The 17,139-nt window shown below is 36.3% G+C and overlaps 1 protein-coding gene across 2 annotated transcripts in view; it reads left to right on the plus strand.

The window, feature by feature from the left end:
- Positions 1–1,581: 1,581 nt before the first annotated feature.
- Positions 1,582–17,139, plus strand: part of LOC125649902 (uncharacterized) — a 16,981-nt gene continuing 1,423 nt past the window's right edge. The window contains exons 1-7 of one of the 2 annotated variants that reach the window (XM_056165756.1): positions 1,590–1,823; positions 5,249–6,826; positions 8,393–8,512; positions 10,167–10,602; positions 12,600–12,842; positions 13,391–13,533; positions 15,870–17,139. The exon at positions 15,870–17,139 is cut by the window's right edge and continues 1,423 nt beyond it. In XM_056165756.1, the coding sequence (XP_056021731.1) occupies positions 1,802–1,823; positions 5,249–6,826; positions 8,393–8,512; positions 10,167–10,602; positions 12,600–12,842; positions 13,391–13,533; positions 15,870–15,943 (2,616 nt within the window). In that variant the 5' untranslated portion in view covers positions 1,590–1,801 and the 3' untranslated portion in view covers positions 15,944–17,139. Of the gene's footprint in view, positions 1,824–5,248; positions 6,827–8,392; positions 8,513–10,166; positions 10,603–10,784; positions 10,801–12,599; positions 12,843–13,390; positions 13,534–15,869 lie in introns of those variants that run through there. The other variant, XM_048877752.2, reaches the window with a different exon arrangement.

Raw genomic sequence — 17,139 nt, forward strand, 5'->3', positions numbered from 1 at the left:
TGGGCCGTTGCGTTTTATGTGTTTTGTTCCACATTTCCTGCAATCAAACGATATTTCTTGATAAATTTCGATGAAAATTGCTTTTGAGTTTTCAAATCTGGAGTTTTCATTCCAAGAATGATATTGTTTTGAGTATGTTTTCTTTAAAGCATGAAGTTTTTTCTTCTTCATTGATGGTTTTTATTTGCTCTCTGGATTATTCATTTGCCTTCTCGTAGTATTGAGTCTTTCTTTCACACTCGACAAGTAAGCTCCACAGACAATTCTGTCTCTGGTGATCTCGATTGTTTTTCAAATTCACAGTCCTTTCCTAGTATTTTTAGTTCTGCATGTGACATACTGGTCAATACATTCACTGGATCCTTGTGTCCGAGTGTTAAATCTGTGTCTTGTGATAATTATATGTTTGTTTATGGAATGCAGAAATCTACCTTAACGAGGATATCGAGTTTGTCTTGACCCCCCCCCCCCCCCCCCCCCCCCCCCCCCCCCCCCCCGTTTGAAAGAAAATGTTTTGTAGATTTCTCTCCCCTCTTAAACTTAATGCAAATTTGCATTTAAATTTTGGTTTTGTCTGCAAGTGCCACGTCTAGGTATTATAAGTTCATCGTTTGCTTCCATCTCTTCTATTTTTCAGAGAGGTTTGCTTCATGTGAGAAGTCCATTTCTGGGGGTTTCTTGAAATGACTCTTCTTCTTCCAATTGCTGGCCTCCTTCAACTCATTGAATATTCTGCCAGTTTGTGAGTGTACGTATGTGGTTAAAAAACAGGGTAAAAACAGTCTATTTAGTGGTGGAAAAGATTGTTCACTTGTTGAGATTTGAACATCTCAAGTGATGCTGCTGAGGTGATATCCGGAGGTAGGTTGTTCCAGTTCCGTACCGTGTTGATGAAGAATGACCATTTCCTGCAGTCCTTCCTCGCTGATGGTAATACGAGTATATGGTGTTGTGAAGTGTTGACTCTCAGCCATTTTTAATACGAAATGAAACTGATGAATTCTCCGATACATGTATGTCAGTCACAGTACTTCTGACACCATGTTGTATTTCCATTGTATATGAATGGATATGTCAGACAAAAACTATTATACTTTAGTAACAACTATTCTAGACTAATTCTAACAAGCATGTGCTAAGCATCGTACAAGCAAAATATTACACAAAATCCCTAGGTTCTTTTTCAAAGAACACGTGCAGATGTAGGCGGGTTTTTGTTTTTTTTTTCAGAGAGTAATCAGATCACTACAAAGTAGAAGATATTTTAAAAGTTTTCAGACAGACAGGCGGACAGACGACGAGCGAAGCCTTTGGCCCAGGTGAGCTAAAAAAGCGACTCTATAATTATAGACTCGTGCGGGTTTGGAGAAACCCCCCAAATAGAAATCTTTTGTAGAACGAGGAAGAAAAGGCATTGATTCGAAACTGGCTGATGTTTCTCTTTTGATGCAAGGGTCCCTTTGACATGCTAGATGTTTACTTCAAGTAGGCCTACTTGTCATCACCAGATATTATTGTGCGATAGAAGAGTTGTTCCTGTTAAAGTTTAGGGTATGTAAAGAAATTTTGGAAAACTTTGCGACATAAACAGCGACGCTTTGGGACATGTCGATTGTCATGTTTATTTATATCATTGGTTCATTCACACCGCGTTACAGGCCTAGTACTAGTACTTTTTGTATGTTGCCTGTGTAATATTGCCTGCAATTGCCGGTTCCTGTGCCGTGACGTTAGGGCCCAGTCTTAGCTATAGACCACCGTCTGTCCAAGACGTAGTAAATTATCCGACGCAGATACAGAAATGTACCCCTGGTTGGGGGTGTGTAAGAATCTGAAAATTTAACAAATTGGAAGGGGGTGGGTTCGGACACAGCCTCCCGACGTGTGGATTGCGTGTATAAATCTTCTGTACACCCCCCCCCCTTTCTAGACCCAATGTCAATGAAAAAATATAGAACCAATAATTCATCCAAAATATGTTATTTCCCCACCGATCACCCTCCTAAGTTGATCTGAATAGTCAGTTTCGTCTTTTTGTAAGCTTTTGAGATGAATACTTGTGAGATAACAATTTTATGTAAAGGTGCGCAACAAAATCATGCAAACAAACAGGGCTACCCGCTCCGAGACGTATAAACAGCTTTCCCAATGGAAATTCTGTGAATATCTCATCAGGGTAGTGTAGTTCTACTTATAATGTCTATTATCCAAATCTCATGCCATCAGCTTTATTTGTTGTATTCTGTCGTTTATTTCACCTGACTTGAGTTTTTACGTCTGTTGACAGCCCTAAAGGAGGCTGCGGTGACATAATTTTTTGGGATTTTTCTGTCTTGCATTGCTGCAACGTAATTGATTGTGATATCACTATATATTTGCTATGATTTCTGTAACAGAGTGAAGTAAAATATTTTGTATTTCTTTTCTTTAAATTTCAATCTGATATAATTGATAGCTTTTGATGGACATCCTTGGGTTTGTTTTTTTTTGGGGGGGGGGGGGGGGTTCCGGCTATACTCTTTCTGCCTATCTAATAATGATAATAATAATAGCCTTTATTTATCCAGGATAACACAAATTAGCATATACCTAGTTTACATTGTGGTCCTGCAGTAAAACATATACACAAACATAAAATTAACATCTAAAATTAGTATCAAAACATGAATACGATATAAAAGGAAAAGGGAGAAAATATAGCATAAGACACACCTAATTAGTGATAGAATTATTACCTAAATATGAATACATGACATAAAAGGAAAGAGGGAAAAATAGCATAAGACACACGCACACACAGTGCCATATCACAACTACATTTGGCACACCTGAACAAAAAGAGGAAAGCACGATGTTTAAGTGCTACTTCTTTGAAAATATTCCATCAAATACACAGCTTTAAAAATGCCAACTGAACCAGAGCTTCGAACATTTTGAGACAGTTTGTTCCAAAGGAATGCAGAAGAGTAGCTGTATGAACGTTTATAATTTTCAGTTTTAGCTCTTGGTAAAATATAATAAATTAGACATATAATCATTTGACCTGGTTCGGCGGCAACTCACATCTCTTGTATATTTAAACACGTTTAGGTAATTTGGCATTTGATTATTTAAAACTTTGAACAGAAAGACAACCTTTCTAAACATAAAATAATCCTTAATTGGCATCCAGTTCAAACAAGAAAATTAGCTTTTGCATAAGTTCAGATGAGGATTTTGAATTTTCTTAATTAAAAGCTCCTGAATTTATGCACGAAACTGTGGGTGAAATGTGAGAAAAATAATCCTTCATTATTTATTCGTGTGGGATAGGGAAATTCCACCTCTGGAACAAGATTCACTGTTGACTCCGAATGACTCGGCAAAGCCTCGTCCTAGACTGCGAATCTTGTCCCCTCGGTGGAATTTCCCTATCTCACACTCGTACTAATGAAGGATTCTATTAATCTCACAATGGTAGTACATGTATGGAGAGAAATCTCACATTGATACTCTAAATCACATTGATAGTAAGGGGAGAAAACTATCTCACATTGTTATTAAGGGGTGAAGACTCTATCTCACATTAATATTAAAGACCCAGTTTTAAGTTAACACCCCCAAATTGTAAGCCGCCTGTCAATCAAACATTTAACAATAGCTCTCAGTTGCAGTGACATCTGCAGAAACAGTGGTCTGGAGGGACCCCAGAGAGGTGTTTTGATAACAATAATAGCCAGTACCTACAGACATTCTTTGGATCTTGAAGACCTGTATTCTAGAGTTTTTATAGCATTGGCATGTCCACAACTGCCATTTTCTTGCAATTCAATTGTTTTTAAAAAGAACCTTGAACAATACAATTTTAATATAATTGCACCCCCCCCCCTCTATATATACATGTATTATAAATCACACAATCAGAAATCAAACAATAGTTTGCACATTAATTTCTAAAACTTGTAACTTATTGTGAAATAATTAATATGTTATCAATTTACATGTATGATACATCTACATTTATAACAGAAATTATTCATCGAGTCAAAGACTGAGAGTAAGAGAAAGAGGGGATGGGTGTAGAATATGTGTCAGCTACCCTTAGGAATGCAACTATTATTCAAACACTATGACCACAGAAACTCTGCAGAGGGTCATGAGACAGGTCCTGTGTATATCAAAACTATACACAACACCCTGATGTCTTAGCAAAGTAAATTCCAGGTAAATAACAATGACCATAGATGAGCTCTGTCCACATCCAGTGATCCGTGAAGAAACTGTATGGTATTTTTGTTGGATCTTTAAGAGGAGAAAACTCTATCTCACATTAATATCAAGGGGAGAAAACTCTTTCTCACATTTTCAGTAGTGTGAGATCGACTTTACCCATGTGAGACAGCCATGTGAGATTTTTCTGTCTCACACTGCTGCGACGTCATTTGATTGTGACATCATATATTTTCTATGATTTACATTACACAGTGAAGTAAAAATATTTTGAATTGTTATCTTTAAATTTTATTGTATATATAGCTTTCTGGTGGACAACCTTGGGTTTTTTTTAGTTTACACTTACTGTACAGTGTAAACCATTTTCGGGTATGCTCTTTCTGCCTATCTAATTAGTTTTTGAATTAAAGTCCAAATGAGGATTTTGCTAATTTAGAATTTTCTCAAAGCTCAAAAAGTTATGCACTAAACTGTACATAAAATGTGAGAAAAATAATCCTTCATTATTTACTTGTGTAGGATAGGGAAATTCCACCTCTGGAACAAGATTCGCTGTCTAGGACTCAGCAAAGCTTCGTCCTAGACTGCGAATTTTGTCCCCTCATTGGAATTTCCCTACCCCACACTCATACTAATGAAGGATTCTATTAATCTCATATTGATATTAAGGGGAGAAAACTCTATCTCACATTGATATCATGGGAAGAAAACTATCTTACATTGATATTAAGGGGAGAAAACTCTATCTCACATTGATATCAAGGGGAGAAAACTATCTCACATTGATTTAAAGGGGAGAAAACTCTATCTCACATTGATATTATGGGGAGAAAACTATCTCACATTGATATTAAGGGGAGAAAACTCTATCTTATTTATGTATAAAAACTCTATCCTGTAATGATTGAACAGTTAGTTTTAAAGTGTTTCCAAATCAACGAGGATACACACCATATTGTATATTGGCTTTACAAATAGTAATCTAGAATAAAGGAACAATATAGTTGTACAATACTATTGCGTGATTTTTTCACAGGTACTGGTATCAGAATGGAGGAACCCATCACACATGGTCCGTCATCGGCCAAAAAGGTGAAAGTGGACACAGATGCCCCAGAGGACAATGAATTGAATGATGATAACAGCTGCGGGAGTGGGGGTTTTGCTCCCTGTACTGAGGAAGATGCTTTGTGTGATCAGGACACAGAACCGTACGATACAGAAGAAGGCGAATCAAACGAGAATTTATTTGGAAGAGCTTTGAGCCCGACTCTAAAGGATTCTGACAGTCCAATCAGAGAGGAGGCTGGAACACCCGTCGTAGAGTTAACTGAGGAGGATATAAAATTGTCTCCACCGAAGATGACGAAGATTGAATCGGTGCTGAAGGACGCTAACTTAATATCAAATATTGTAAACGGTATCGATGTTGACGTTGTGTACGAGAAACTCAAAGGGAGGCGAGGTAACCCAAACAGAGTGGACCAGGTGATTAATGAAATTTTAGAGGATGTAGATAAAGGTAAGAAAGAAGATGAGAAGAAGAGCTCAAAAGAAGATGTCTCTTGTGTGGAGGATTTGGTAACAGTGATTGACAAAGCCTCAGCCAATGTTTCCAAGCTGCCCATGACTGCTGGTGAAATCCAGCAACTGTTGTACGAAAATAAAGACAGACCGGATCGAGTAGATTACGTCGTCAGCCAGATATTGGTAAAATACTATAAATCATCAGCCGTTCAGAAAGATGAATACCTGGATGACATGATGGTAGTATTGTCTGTTTTGCCTACAGCCGATCCTGAGCAGGTGTATAAACTCATAGAAAGAAATTGTCGACAGACCGACAGGGTACAAAAGATTATTGTTCAACTTCGAAATCAAAGTGGCCCGTCAGGTTCTTTGAAGAAAGAGACTTCTCTCCCAGTAGATCCAAAACACCTCGAGGATCCCCTGTACCGGGATATGAGGATTGTGTGTAAAGTTTTACCTGAAAAAGACCCTAATGAGGTCTACGAATACTTGACAGCTCATCATGAAAAGAAAAATCGTCTCAAAGTTGTGATAGAGGAACTTATGAAATCAGGAGATTGCGATTCACAGAGTGTTGCTGCTAGTGTGGACCAAAACTCTGTGCATTTGTCTGATGTTATGCATGTGGGAACAAATGGAGGTCTGCTCAGACACATTCAGGAGGAGGTGGACGAGTTGATGGAAATATTTCCAGACTGCGATCCAAATTATATTTATGATAAACTGGAGGAACACTCTGACGACAAAGACAAACTTAGAAATATTGCCATGGAATTGTTTGAGCACAAGAACTACCCAAGACTCAAAGCTCTGGAGGAACGAAAAAAACAAGCCATGCACAATCGAATTCAACACCTGCAGTTTGACATGGAGTCATTCCTCGTCAGATTTCCTGACCCTATGGACACATTTCTAAATGTCGATAAAGAGATGTCCAGTTCTTATAAAGAACACACACTTCAACAGCTGAGGAAAGATTACAGGAAGTTAAAAAAGTCATTCCTTATAGAAGTACTCGAGCAACACAATTATCACTATCACCTGAGCAAATGCAAGATTGAAAAAAAATTAGAAGGCATTCCTGGTAGGTATTGTAATTCAGTCACCTATCCATCCTCAGTAAATACTAGACTAATACTACTAATAGGTAAACTATCAGTATTACTGATATCCATCCTCAGTAAATACTAGACTAATACTACTAATAGGTAAACTATCAGTATTACTGATATCCATCCTCAGTAAATACTAGACTAATACTACTTATAGGTAAACTATCAGTATTACTGATATCCATCCTCAGTAAATATTAGACTAATACTACTAATAGGTAAAGTATCAGTATTACTGATATCCATCATTAATAAATACTAGACTAATACTACTAATAGGTAAACTATCAGTATTACTGATATCCATCATCTGAATACTAGACTAATACTACTAATAGGTAAACTATCAGTATTACTGATATCCATCAATAAATACTAGACTAATACTACTTATAGGTAAAGTATCAGTATTACTGATATCCATCCTCAGTAAATACTAGACTAATACTACTTATAGGTAAACTATCAGTATTACTGATATCCATCCTCAGTAAATACTAGACTAATACTACTTATAGGTAAACTATCAGTATTACTGATATCCATCCTCAGTAAATACTAGACTAAAACTACTTATAGGTAAAGTATCAGTATTACTGATATCCATCCTCAGTAAATACTAGACTAATACTACTTATAGGTAAACTATCAGTATTACTGATATCCATCCTCAGTAAATACTAGACTAATACTACTTATAGGTAAACTATCAGTATTACTGATATCCATCCTCAGTAAATACTAGACTAATACTACTTGTAGGTAAACTATCAGTATTACTGATATCCATCATCAGTAAATACTAGACTAATACTACTAATAGGTAAACTATCAGTATTACTGATATCCATCCTCAGTAAATACTAGACTAATACTACTAATAGGTAAACTATCAGTATTACTGATATCCATCATCAGTAAATACTAGACTAATACTACTTATAGGTAAACTATCAGTATTACTGATATCCATCATCAGTAAATACTAGACTAATACTACTTATAGGTAAACTATCAGTATTACTGATGTCCATCATTAATAGATACTAGACTAATACTACTTATAGGTAAACTATCAGTATTACTGATGTCCATCATCAATAAATACTAGACTAATACTACTTATAGGTAAACTATCAGTATTACTGATGTCCATCATCAATAAATACTAGACTAATACTACTAATAGGTAAACTATCAGTATTACTGATAATCATTTTGTACAGTTTAGGCTTATACACAGTGATTTTTTATGGTCTGTAGGGACCTAAATAAGGCTCCATTCCCAATGCTAAAATGCAGGTATTTTCCCCAATTTTTGCTTTAAAATTCCCAAACAATGAAAATAAATCAAGCAGGGTAGCCTAATTGTTCATGAAATCAAGACCTTAAAAAAAACCTAATACAATATGTATTACAGTATTACTGTCTTTTACCTAGTAACTAACATTTTGTGAAATAGTAGTTTGTAGATATGACGGATGTACTTTTATGCAAGATTTCATTGATAAAACCTAAAACTTTGCTATTTTTTCCAGAGAACTCAAAGAAGTTTCGGAATCAGTTACTAAGCGATGCTGACTGTCTGATGCCGGAGGAAGCTGACGAGTTCTTTTACTACGAGAAGTTGTATTCCGAGAATGAAGGAGAGATCAAAAGTACATTTTCATTAAAACAAATTTCGAAAAAGCTACTACTTAAAAAAAGCATTATGCCTTTCATTTCATATGCCTGAAGTTGGTTAAAGTAGATTTTGACCTGAAGAGGTACAACACTACCATTTTGTAGCAAAATATTGCTATGTGAGTGCGAAAATTATTATTTATAGAAAAATTGAAAATCTCCGTTGAACTTGAATTTGAGATTATTACAGATTTTCCAACGTAACACCTAAACCCACTGAGCAAAACAGACAAGCAGAGTTATGTCCAAGACATGGCGTTATGTCGATATCGATGATATCAAATTGATGTCGAATCATGATTGTCAACAAAGTATCCGTTGCATACATTTTCCCGTAATTCAAGCCTATATGACCTTTGATGACATCTCACTTTATCTAAATATTCATATTCTTTTCGACATAGCATAGGGTCGTGCATATGGTCGATTAAATTATCACTTGTGTACTTATTTTACCTTGTTGTCGATATCGACGACATCGATGATATCGTATCGATATCGAATCAATATTGTTAAACAATTCGTTATGACTGTCCTAGCTACTATATTTCTTTACACTTGTGTATAAATTTCGCTATGTTGCACTAAATGAGTTCCCCTTACTGTCGATATCAACGATATCGTATCGATATCGAATCGTTACCGTGACGTCTCAAGATTTTGTTGTGACATTCTACCAACTATATTTCTTCATTGTTGTTTGTCTGTTTATAAATTTAACACTGACTGAGATTCCCTTGTTGTCGATATCTACGATATCGTGTCGATATCGAATCATGATTGTAAAACAAATGGTTGTGCATGTCCTTGCCTGCATCATTCTGATAATTGTGCAGATGTTTAGGTAATTTGCATTAACAAAGTATCCCTTGCTGTTGATATCGACGATATCATATTGATATCGAACCATGATATTTATAAGTTTTTTGTGACCATCCTTACCACTGTTTTTTTTTTATAGATGTGCATGTGTTTAAGCATTCTAAATTGATTAAGTTTCTATTACTGTTGATATCGTTTGGAGTTGAATCTAAAAATCTGCATGAACCTCAGGCAGAATTCTTAATAAATTCACGAAACACGATCGATATCGATACAATAGCGGAACAGTTTTGTCGATATCGACGATATCGACAAAGCACCCAGCGTCATTTATGATGATTGACTTCAACAACAAAATCCATACAACTTTCGATATCGATACAATATCGAATTGATATCGTCAATATCGACATGATAGTTAGTCTGTGGTAAATTTTCAATATTAATTATTTCACAAATCTCAGTCAATTACAAAAACTCCATGTGGTTGATATCGAAACGATATCGACACGACATTGTCGATGTCGTCAATATCGACATTACACTCGGTCTTGGACATGTATGGACAAGTACAGTGATCCCCCGTTATAACACCAACATAACGGGGAGCAATATAGCGGGGGATCACTGTATTAATGAACGTTTAAAGGATAAAAAATAGTCATCTGATTTTATTTTTACCACAATGGCATGGATCCACATGTGACACTGTGGTATTTACTATATACACTGCATGTGTACTTTGGGGTGATCCGTATTTGTGTATCTTTTTTTCGGTCCAAGGTTACAGTTATTTAATGATTTCAGGGTACCTTCATGACAAGAAGCAGTTGTACGAGCTACGTCTCCAGGAGGCTCGGGACAGTGGGCAGCTGATGGAGTGCCAGTGTTGTTTTGATGAAGAGTGTCTGTTTGAAAACATGGCCGCCTGTCCCGAGGGCCACCTCTTCTGCAAAACATGTGTCCGCAGATCGGCGGAGGTTGTGATAGGTCAAGGAAAGACAGATTTCAAATGCATGGATGGGACGTGCTCAGAACATTTCTCACTTTCTACCCTTCAACATGTGCTGCCTGTCAATATTTTCTCCATTGTTTTAAGAAAGATGCAGGAAGAGGAGATTCAGAAGGCAGACATCCCAGATTTAGTTTCTTGTCCCTTCTGTACTTTTGCCACCATTATGCCAGATCAAAATGATAAAGTGTTCAAGTGCCTGAATCCTGAATGTCTGAAAGAATCTTGCAGGTAAAATTGAAGATCATAGCATGCTGGTATTTGTTTTGATGTGTACGTTTAATACTGTATGTATACCGTATGTTATACGAGTTCTTATAAATATCAAGAAATTATATACTCTTAGATGTCAAAATGCGAGAACGCGAAGTTGTGAGTGGATTGTTGAGCAAAAGTTTTTACATGTATTTCAGCAATATGAAAATAAAAGTGAGTAATTTTATATTGAGAATGGTGAGTCGCGCTAAATTGCATGATCATAAATTCCATGAATATATTTAAGAATCTACAGGATATGTATAATTCTCTCACGGAACTCTGGATAGAGAATGGATATGTATAATTCTTTTGATAAGTGATTCGTTGTTAATAGCCGAGTTGCAAGGAAGTTGAACTCAGCTATTGGTTTGGTGATGTGGGCGGGCGGTTGGGCGTCAACAATTGGTTTCAGGATGATAACTCGAAAAGTTTAAAATCTAATCAAATGAAACTTTGATATATTGTTGGGTACCAGAAAAGGAAGACCCCTATTGATTTTGGAGAAAAATGGTCAAAGGTCAAGGTCACAGTGACCGAAAATAGAATGAAAATTTCAGAAAAATTTGGTTTCCGGATGATAACTCAGAAAGTTTAAATCCGAATCAAATGAAACTTTGATATATTGTTGGATACCAGGTAAGGAAGACCCCTATTGATTTTGGAGAAAAAAGGTCAAAGGTCAAGGTCACAGTGACCGAAAATAGATTTAAAAATTTTTTAAAATTTGGTTTCCGGAGGATAACTCGAAAATTTTTAATTTGAATCAAATGAAACTTGGATATATTGTTGGATACCAGTAAAGCAAGGACCCTATTGATTTTGGAGAAAAAAGGTCAAAGGTCAAGGTCACAGTGACCGAAAATAGATTGAAAACTTCAGACAAATATGGTTTCTGGACAGTAACTCGGAAAGTTTAAAACTGAAATTAGTTCTTCACAATTATAAATATGCCACATCATTCCTGACTTTACAATGCATCCCATGCAACTTGGCTCATGGACCCCTGGGTGCATTCATTGATTTTTTCATTGTGTATTTCTGAAAATTATTGCACAGATTATTTTGTTTGTTGTAGTCACATTTACAATGACGTACCTGTATTTGACATATTTCAGAATATTCTCCTCACATGTGTACTCAGTAAATACTTTAATATTGTATATCAGGTCATGTAATTTTGGTGCATTGAAATAGGGCTGAAACGATTCACCGAAATTTTGGTACTGTTCAATATAAACGCTCAATTCAATGTTCGATTCATTGCCCCGATTTTTTATTTGATTCGTTGTTTAATGAAATACATGGGGCTTGACCTGTACTTATGATTTTTACATGCACAAGGGACAAAATGGCGTCCGATAACTGTCAAACTGTTGTTAGCCTAGAGTTTGACAAAAGCAATAATGAACTTAATCAGTTTAAACTACAGAGCCAACAGACATCTTACTGTTCGGCGGTTTGGAAACAGTTTACTTTTGAAATTGTGATTGAATCTTTGCAAGAAAATTTTTCTTCAAAGTTATCATTGGTTTCTTCTATAAAATGTATCGTATTGAAAATATTGAATTGTGGCATAAGTATTGCAATATGTATCATATCGTGAAGGGGGCATACCATTTCAGTCTTACGTTGAATTGATTTCATGGATGACTAAAACTTCACAAAAAATAAAAAGCGCAAAAAATTTCCTTTGAGATGAATCATAAAGGCTTAAATTGCCTCGATAATCATCGGCCAAAACTTTAATGCACCAATATTTCAAACTACCTTATATAGAGAAAAACATAAAGAATTCCAAATACAAAAATTTCCCAATGTGCCGTACATGACAATGTTTGCCTAATATACGCATGCTTTGTGTATTTTTCATATTTTGAAACTTGCGCATAAGTAAAAAATAATTTTATACTCGGAGAGAAAAATGGATCTTTAATGAAAAAAATATGTATTGTTGTTTTTTTAATTTCAAGGTTTTGTAAGGAGCCAAACCATATTCCTTTGCGTTGTAATGAGGTGGAGAAGCAGGGAGAAGTTGGCATGAGGACGTACATCGAGGCTCGCCTGACGGAGGCCATGATTAGGCGCTGTCACAACTGTCAAAAAGCATTTGTGAAGGAGTTTGGCTGCAACAAAATGACTTGTACTTGTGGAGCTTCCAGTTGTTATGTGTGCCGAGCTCCGGACATTGACTATGATCACTTCACTGGGGAAAAGTACGTACTGATGCCGTCATTAACTTGTCAAAAGATTTTACGTGAACACAAGATTGTAGTAGCCTAGTGGTTAGGGTGGTGAATTCAAACTGGGGGACCCAGGTTCGATTATTGATTTTTAACATAGGTAGAGACTGTTTTTATGCCAAGCATCCTGCATTAGAAGTTAAAGTCACAGGTCTTTTTGGATATGATCTAAAAATGTAGGCCCTGTGTCACGGTAGATGTTGGCATGATAAAGAAACCTCACCTCTACAGCACTGAGCGCCATTTAAAATTTATTGCACTTCACCTTTAACTTGTAACATTTCTACAAATTCTCAATATGAAGGTAAAAACAATATACAAAACACGGTTATAGCAAAGTGTTGGGGATGAAGAATGTTTTGCTTTAAGCGTAATTCGTTATATATCGAATAAGTTCACATGTTTTTAAAACTTCAGGGAATAAAAATCACTTCGCTGTAGGCATGAATTCATTCTAATGGTGTTTGATGTAATTGTGTTTTACTGTACACCATAAATGAGACCTGTTTTCTGCTCTGTAGCTGTAACCAGGGGGACATGAATAAACTCCACAAGGAGGAGATGTTGAAAGCAGCCGTAGAGGCGAGGGACATATACCTCCAGGAACACCCCGAGGCTGCCGATATCGACCTCAAATACGACCCCATCAAACACGTAGAGCAATGTAAGTACAGCTGTGAGGTTACACTTCAAATGTAAATGTTAAGCAACGTTGCAACATACTGCAAACCCACTGTTATTCGTGACAACATTTATTCACGAATCGGCAGTAAAGAATCTGACCACAACTGGCAGGATTCATATATTCTCAATTTCATCTGAATTGGTTATTTTGCAAGATATCTCTAAATATTGAAAATATGTCAGTAAACTTTTTATGAAAGGTTAAATTTTTGTCAAAGGAAGGATGGGGGTAAATCTGGGAGACTTTAGTAGCAGCATCCTGTTATTATTATACACACCCCCCCCCCCCCCCGCAACAAGTTGTGGGGGGGGGGGGGTATACTGGAATCGGGTTGTCCGTCTGTCTGTCCGTCTGTAGATGCAATGGTTTCCGGGCTCTAAAGCATTATCCTTTCCACCTACCGTCACCATATCATATATATAGACTACCCATGGGATGAAGATGTTCCCTATCGATTTTGGGGTCCAAAGGTCATCGAAGTAGCAATATGGTTTCCATTTAAATTCTTTAATGGCTTTTTTCATCGCATGGAGATGCTGTGTTCCTAGATACCTTTTGGATCATAATACTGAAGTTTTACCTATTACCATCACCCTTTGGGAGATTGGGGTAAGCGGGGGGTATTCTTAGTGAGCATTGCTCACAGTACCTCTTGTTATTACTTGTTATATTCGTTTTTAACTAAACATTTTGATGATCCTAACAGGGTGGGGCAAATAGCATTGCAGAAAAAAAAAGCATTGCAGAAGTGGAAAGTCAACATGGCTGTGATTAAAATTTCTTCCAATGGAGGAGGGGGCCTCCGTGGCCAAGTGGTTAGAGCATCGCACTCAAAATCCCACGGCCTCTCACCTCTGTCGGTGCGAGTTCGAATCACGCTCACGCCAGTAAGTGAGAAAGTTTCCCAGTTTACTTTTGGAAGGTCGGTGGTCTCTTCCCAGGTACACTGTATCTGGGTTCTCTCTTCCACCAATAAAAACTGGGCGCCACCAGATAACTGAAAAATTGTCGAGTGTGGCGGAAAACATCAATCAATCAATCCAATGGAGGCCGATAGCTATTGATACTGTGTCAAATTTCTTAGAGGTATAATAGTATATATAGAGATATTAACAATCCTTTGTTGGGCTTAGGGGGAATAAAAATAACTATTTCATGAAACACTTGCTCTTACGGAAGTATATATACATTGTATATGGTGGAATAAATTAAATTTGTGTTGGATTATCCAGATTTTACAGTTTTGTTTCTGTTTATTACATGAATATAAATTGTGTATTTTGTTGTGGTTTGAAATTCTCGGGATATGGATACACACAAAATTCACAAAAATTAAGTTGCCAAAAAGGATTCATCAGCATATATATTTATAGCCGTTGGGATGTAAGTGTGTTGTGAGTAAATGTTTTGGATGTGGGCTTTATCTTAAAACCTTTTCAATCAATTCTTATATAAAATTTTATCCAAAATAGGACTTGAAACATAACATCAAATTTTAGGAGGTAGTTTTTAAGGAAGGGAGATAATTTGAAAAGCATTTTTAAAAAGTAGTACATTTAGTTACTAAAAATGATCTCAAGAAACTTGGTTCGGATTTTTACCAAGCATGCACAATTGAGCAACACAATTTGGTGTAGATTTTGATTTGTTCAAGCATCTCTCCAGGGTACAATGTGTAGTGTCAAGGTCACTTCAGAACTGAGTAAAGTTGACTTAATTTTCAGAAGCATATTATCATTGGTCATTTATTTTGATTGACACGGGCACTCCTTGTGACAGGGCCTTTCTTTGTGGATTGCTACTGTTGATATTGTGAACTTCTACACTTCACATAAAAAAAATTTTGCCAATAGCTTTCGAGTCTCCAGAGCTTTAATATTGTATTTGTATATTCTATTTAATAAGACCTACCCAATGGCACAAAAGCACTTGACCTATGACCCCAATGACATTTGACCTAACTATCAAAAACTTAATCATTTTCTTCAACATATCAAAACTTCATAAATTGAAGATAACTTGCAGGTGCATGAGTGAACAATTTGTTCAGAAAGAATGTGGATTCTATTAGTGGCCATAAATTTTGAAATACAATGATAGAGCAATAACTAGGACCTACTTTCCAAATATTTTAATTATTGCATTTGGTACACATGTGTAAATTTCCTCCAATGAGCTTCTCTGGCCGCTTGTTAAAAGTGTCTTCCAAACAACTGTATTCATGTATTAATCCAAAATGACTGTTTTCTTACATCATATTCTAAAATTCTGCACATGTTACTAAATATACCACTGGTTTTATTTCAATATTTCAGTTGAGGGTTTGGGAGCAGGTGGTGACCATGATGAAGGTTATGAAGATAGTAGTGATGAAGATGAAGATTATTGAAATATATATATACTGTGTTCAGAGATGGAAATGAGGAGGAGGATGGGAAAATACGAGACCTACATTCAGAGTTAGAGATGGAGATTAAAGGCACAAGAACCGCATTCAGAGTTAGAGATGGAGATTAAAGGCACAAGAACCGCATTCAGAGTTAGAGATGGAGATTAAAGGCACAAGAACCGCATTCAGAGTTAGAGATTAAAGGTACAAGAACTGCATTCAGAGTTAGAGATGGAGATTAAAGGCACAAGAACCGCACTCAGAGTTAGAGATGGAGATTAAAGGCACAAGAACTGCATTCAGAGTTAGAGATGGAGATTAAAGGCACAAGAACTGCATTCAGATAGAGATGGATATTAAAGGCACAAGAACTGCATTCAGAAATAGAGATGGAGATTAAAGGCACAAGAAATGCATTCAGAGATAGAGATTAAAAAGCACAAGAACTGCATTCAGATAGAGATGAAGATTAAAAAGCATGAAAAACTGATTAGGAGGAAGAGAAGGATGATTAATGACAAGTACTGGTCCTTGTGGACTGTGCCATATTATAAATTTGGGGAATTTGAATGAGATATATTTGTTATGCACCTGTCTTAGACAAGTTGTTTTTTGGTATATTGCTGTCTGTCTGACTGTCAGCACCTTCTGGATCAGATCAAAACAATAATTGTGATCCTAGGATCATCAAACTTGTTACACATGTTTCCAATGATCAGAGGAAGAAGTCAAAAGTTTCTTATCAAGTTATCCTTTATTGGAGAGATATCAATCTTTTTTTTCACAGTCATCCTAGGACCAACATTTTATCTATTTTCTTTAATATTGAGAAACTGTTGAAAGAACACTGTCACAGCCATTTTGGGACCAGTGAATGGTTTATTTGGATGTCAATCTTTTTACCTTACCTTAAACCAGAAGGCTCATGAGTTTTTGATTGAAATTCGTTGTCTGTCATAATTATCGTAAACTTTTCATATTTTCATCTTCTTCTCTGGAGTCGCTGTGACAAGAAGCAATGCACCAGTTACAAAAAATCTTCTTTATTAAACTTTAACTTGTGTGCTTTCAAATGTTCGTCTCCAGATCTACCGAGCCAATTTTAGTCTAACTTAGCGCAAAGTATTCTAGGGTAAGTTGGGTAAAGGGAATTCAAATGAAGGGCCTTTCCAAGGGGAGGTAACAGCAAAATAATG

Source organism: Ostrea edulis, chromosome 5, assembly GCF_947568905.1.
Source record: "Ostrea edulis chromosome 5, xbOstEdul1.1, whole genome shotgun sequence".
Lineage (NCBI taxonomy): Eukaryota > Metazoa > Mollusca > Bivalvia > Ostreida > Ostreidae > Ostrea > Ostrea edulis.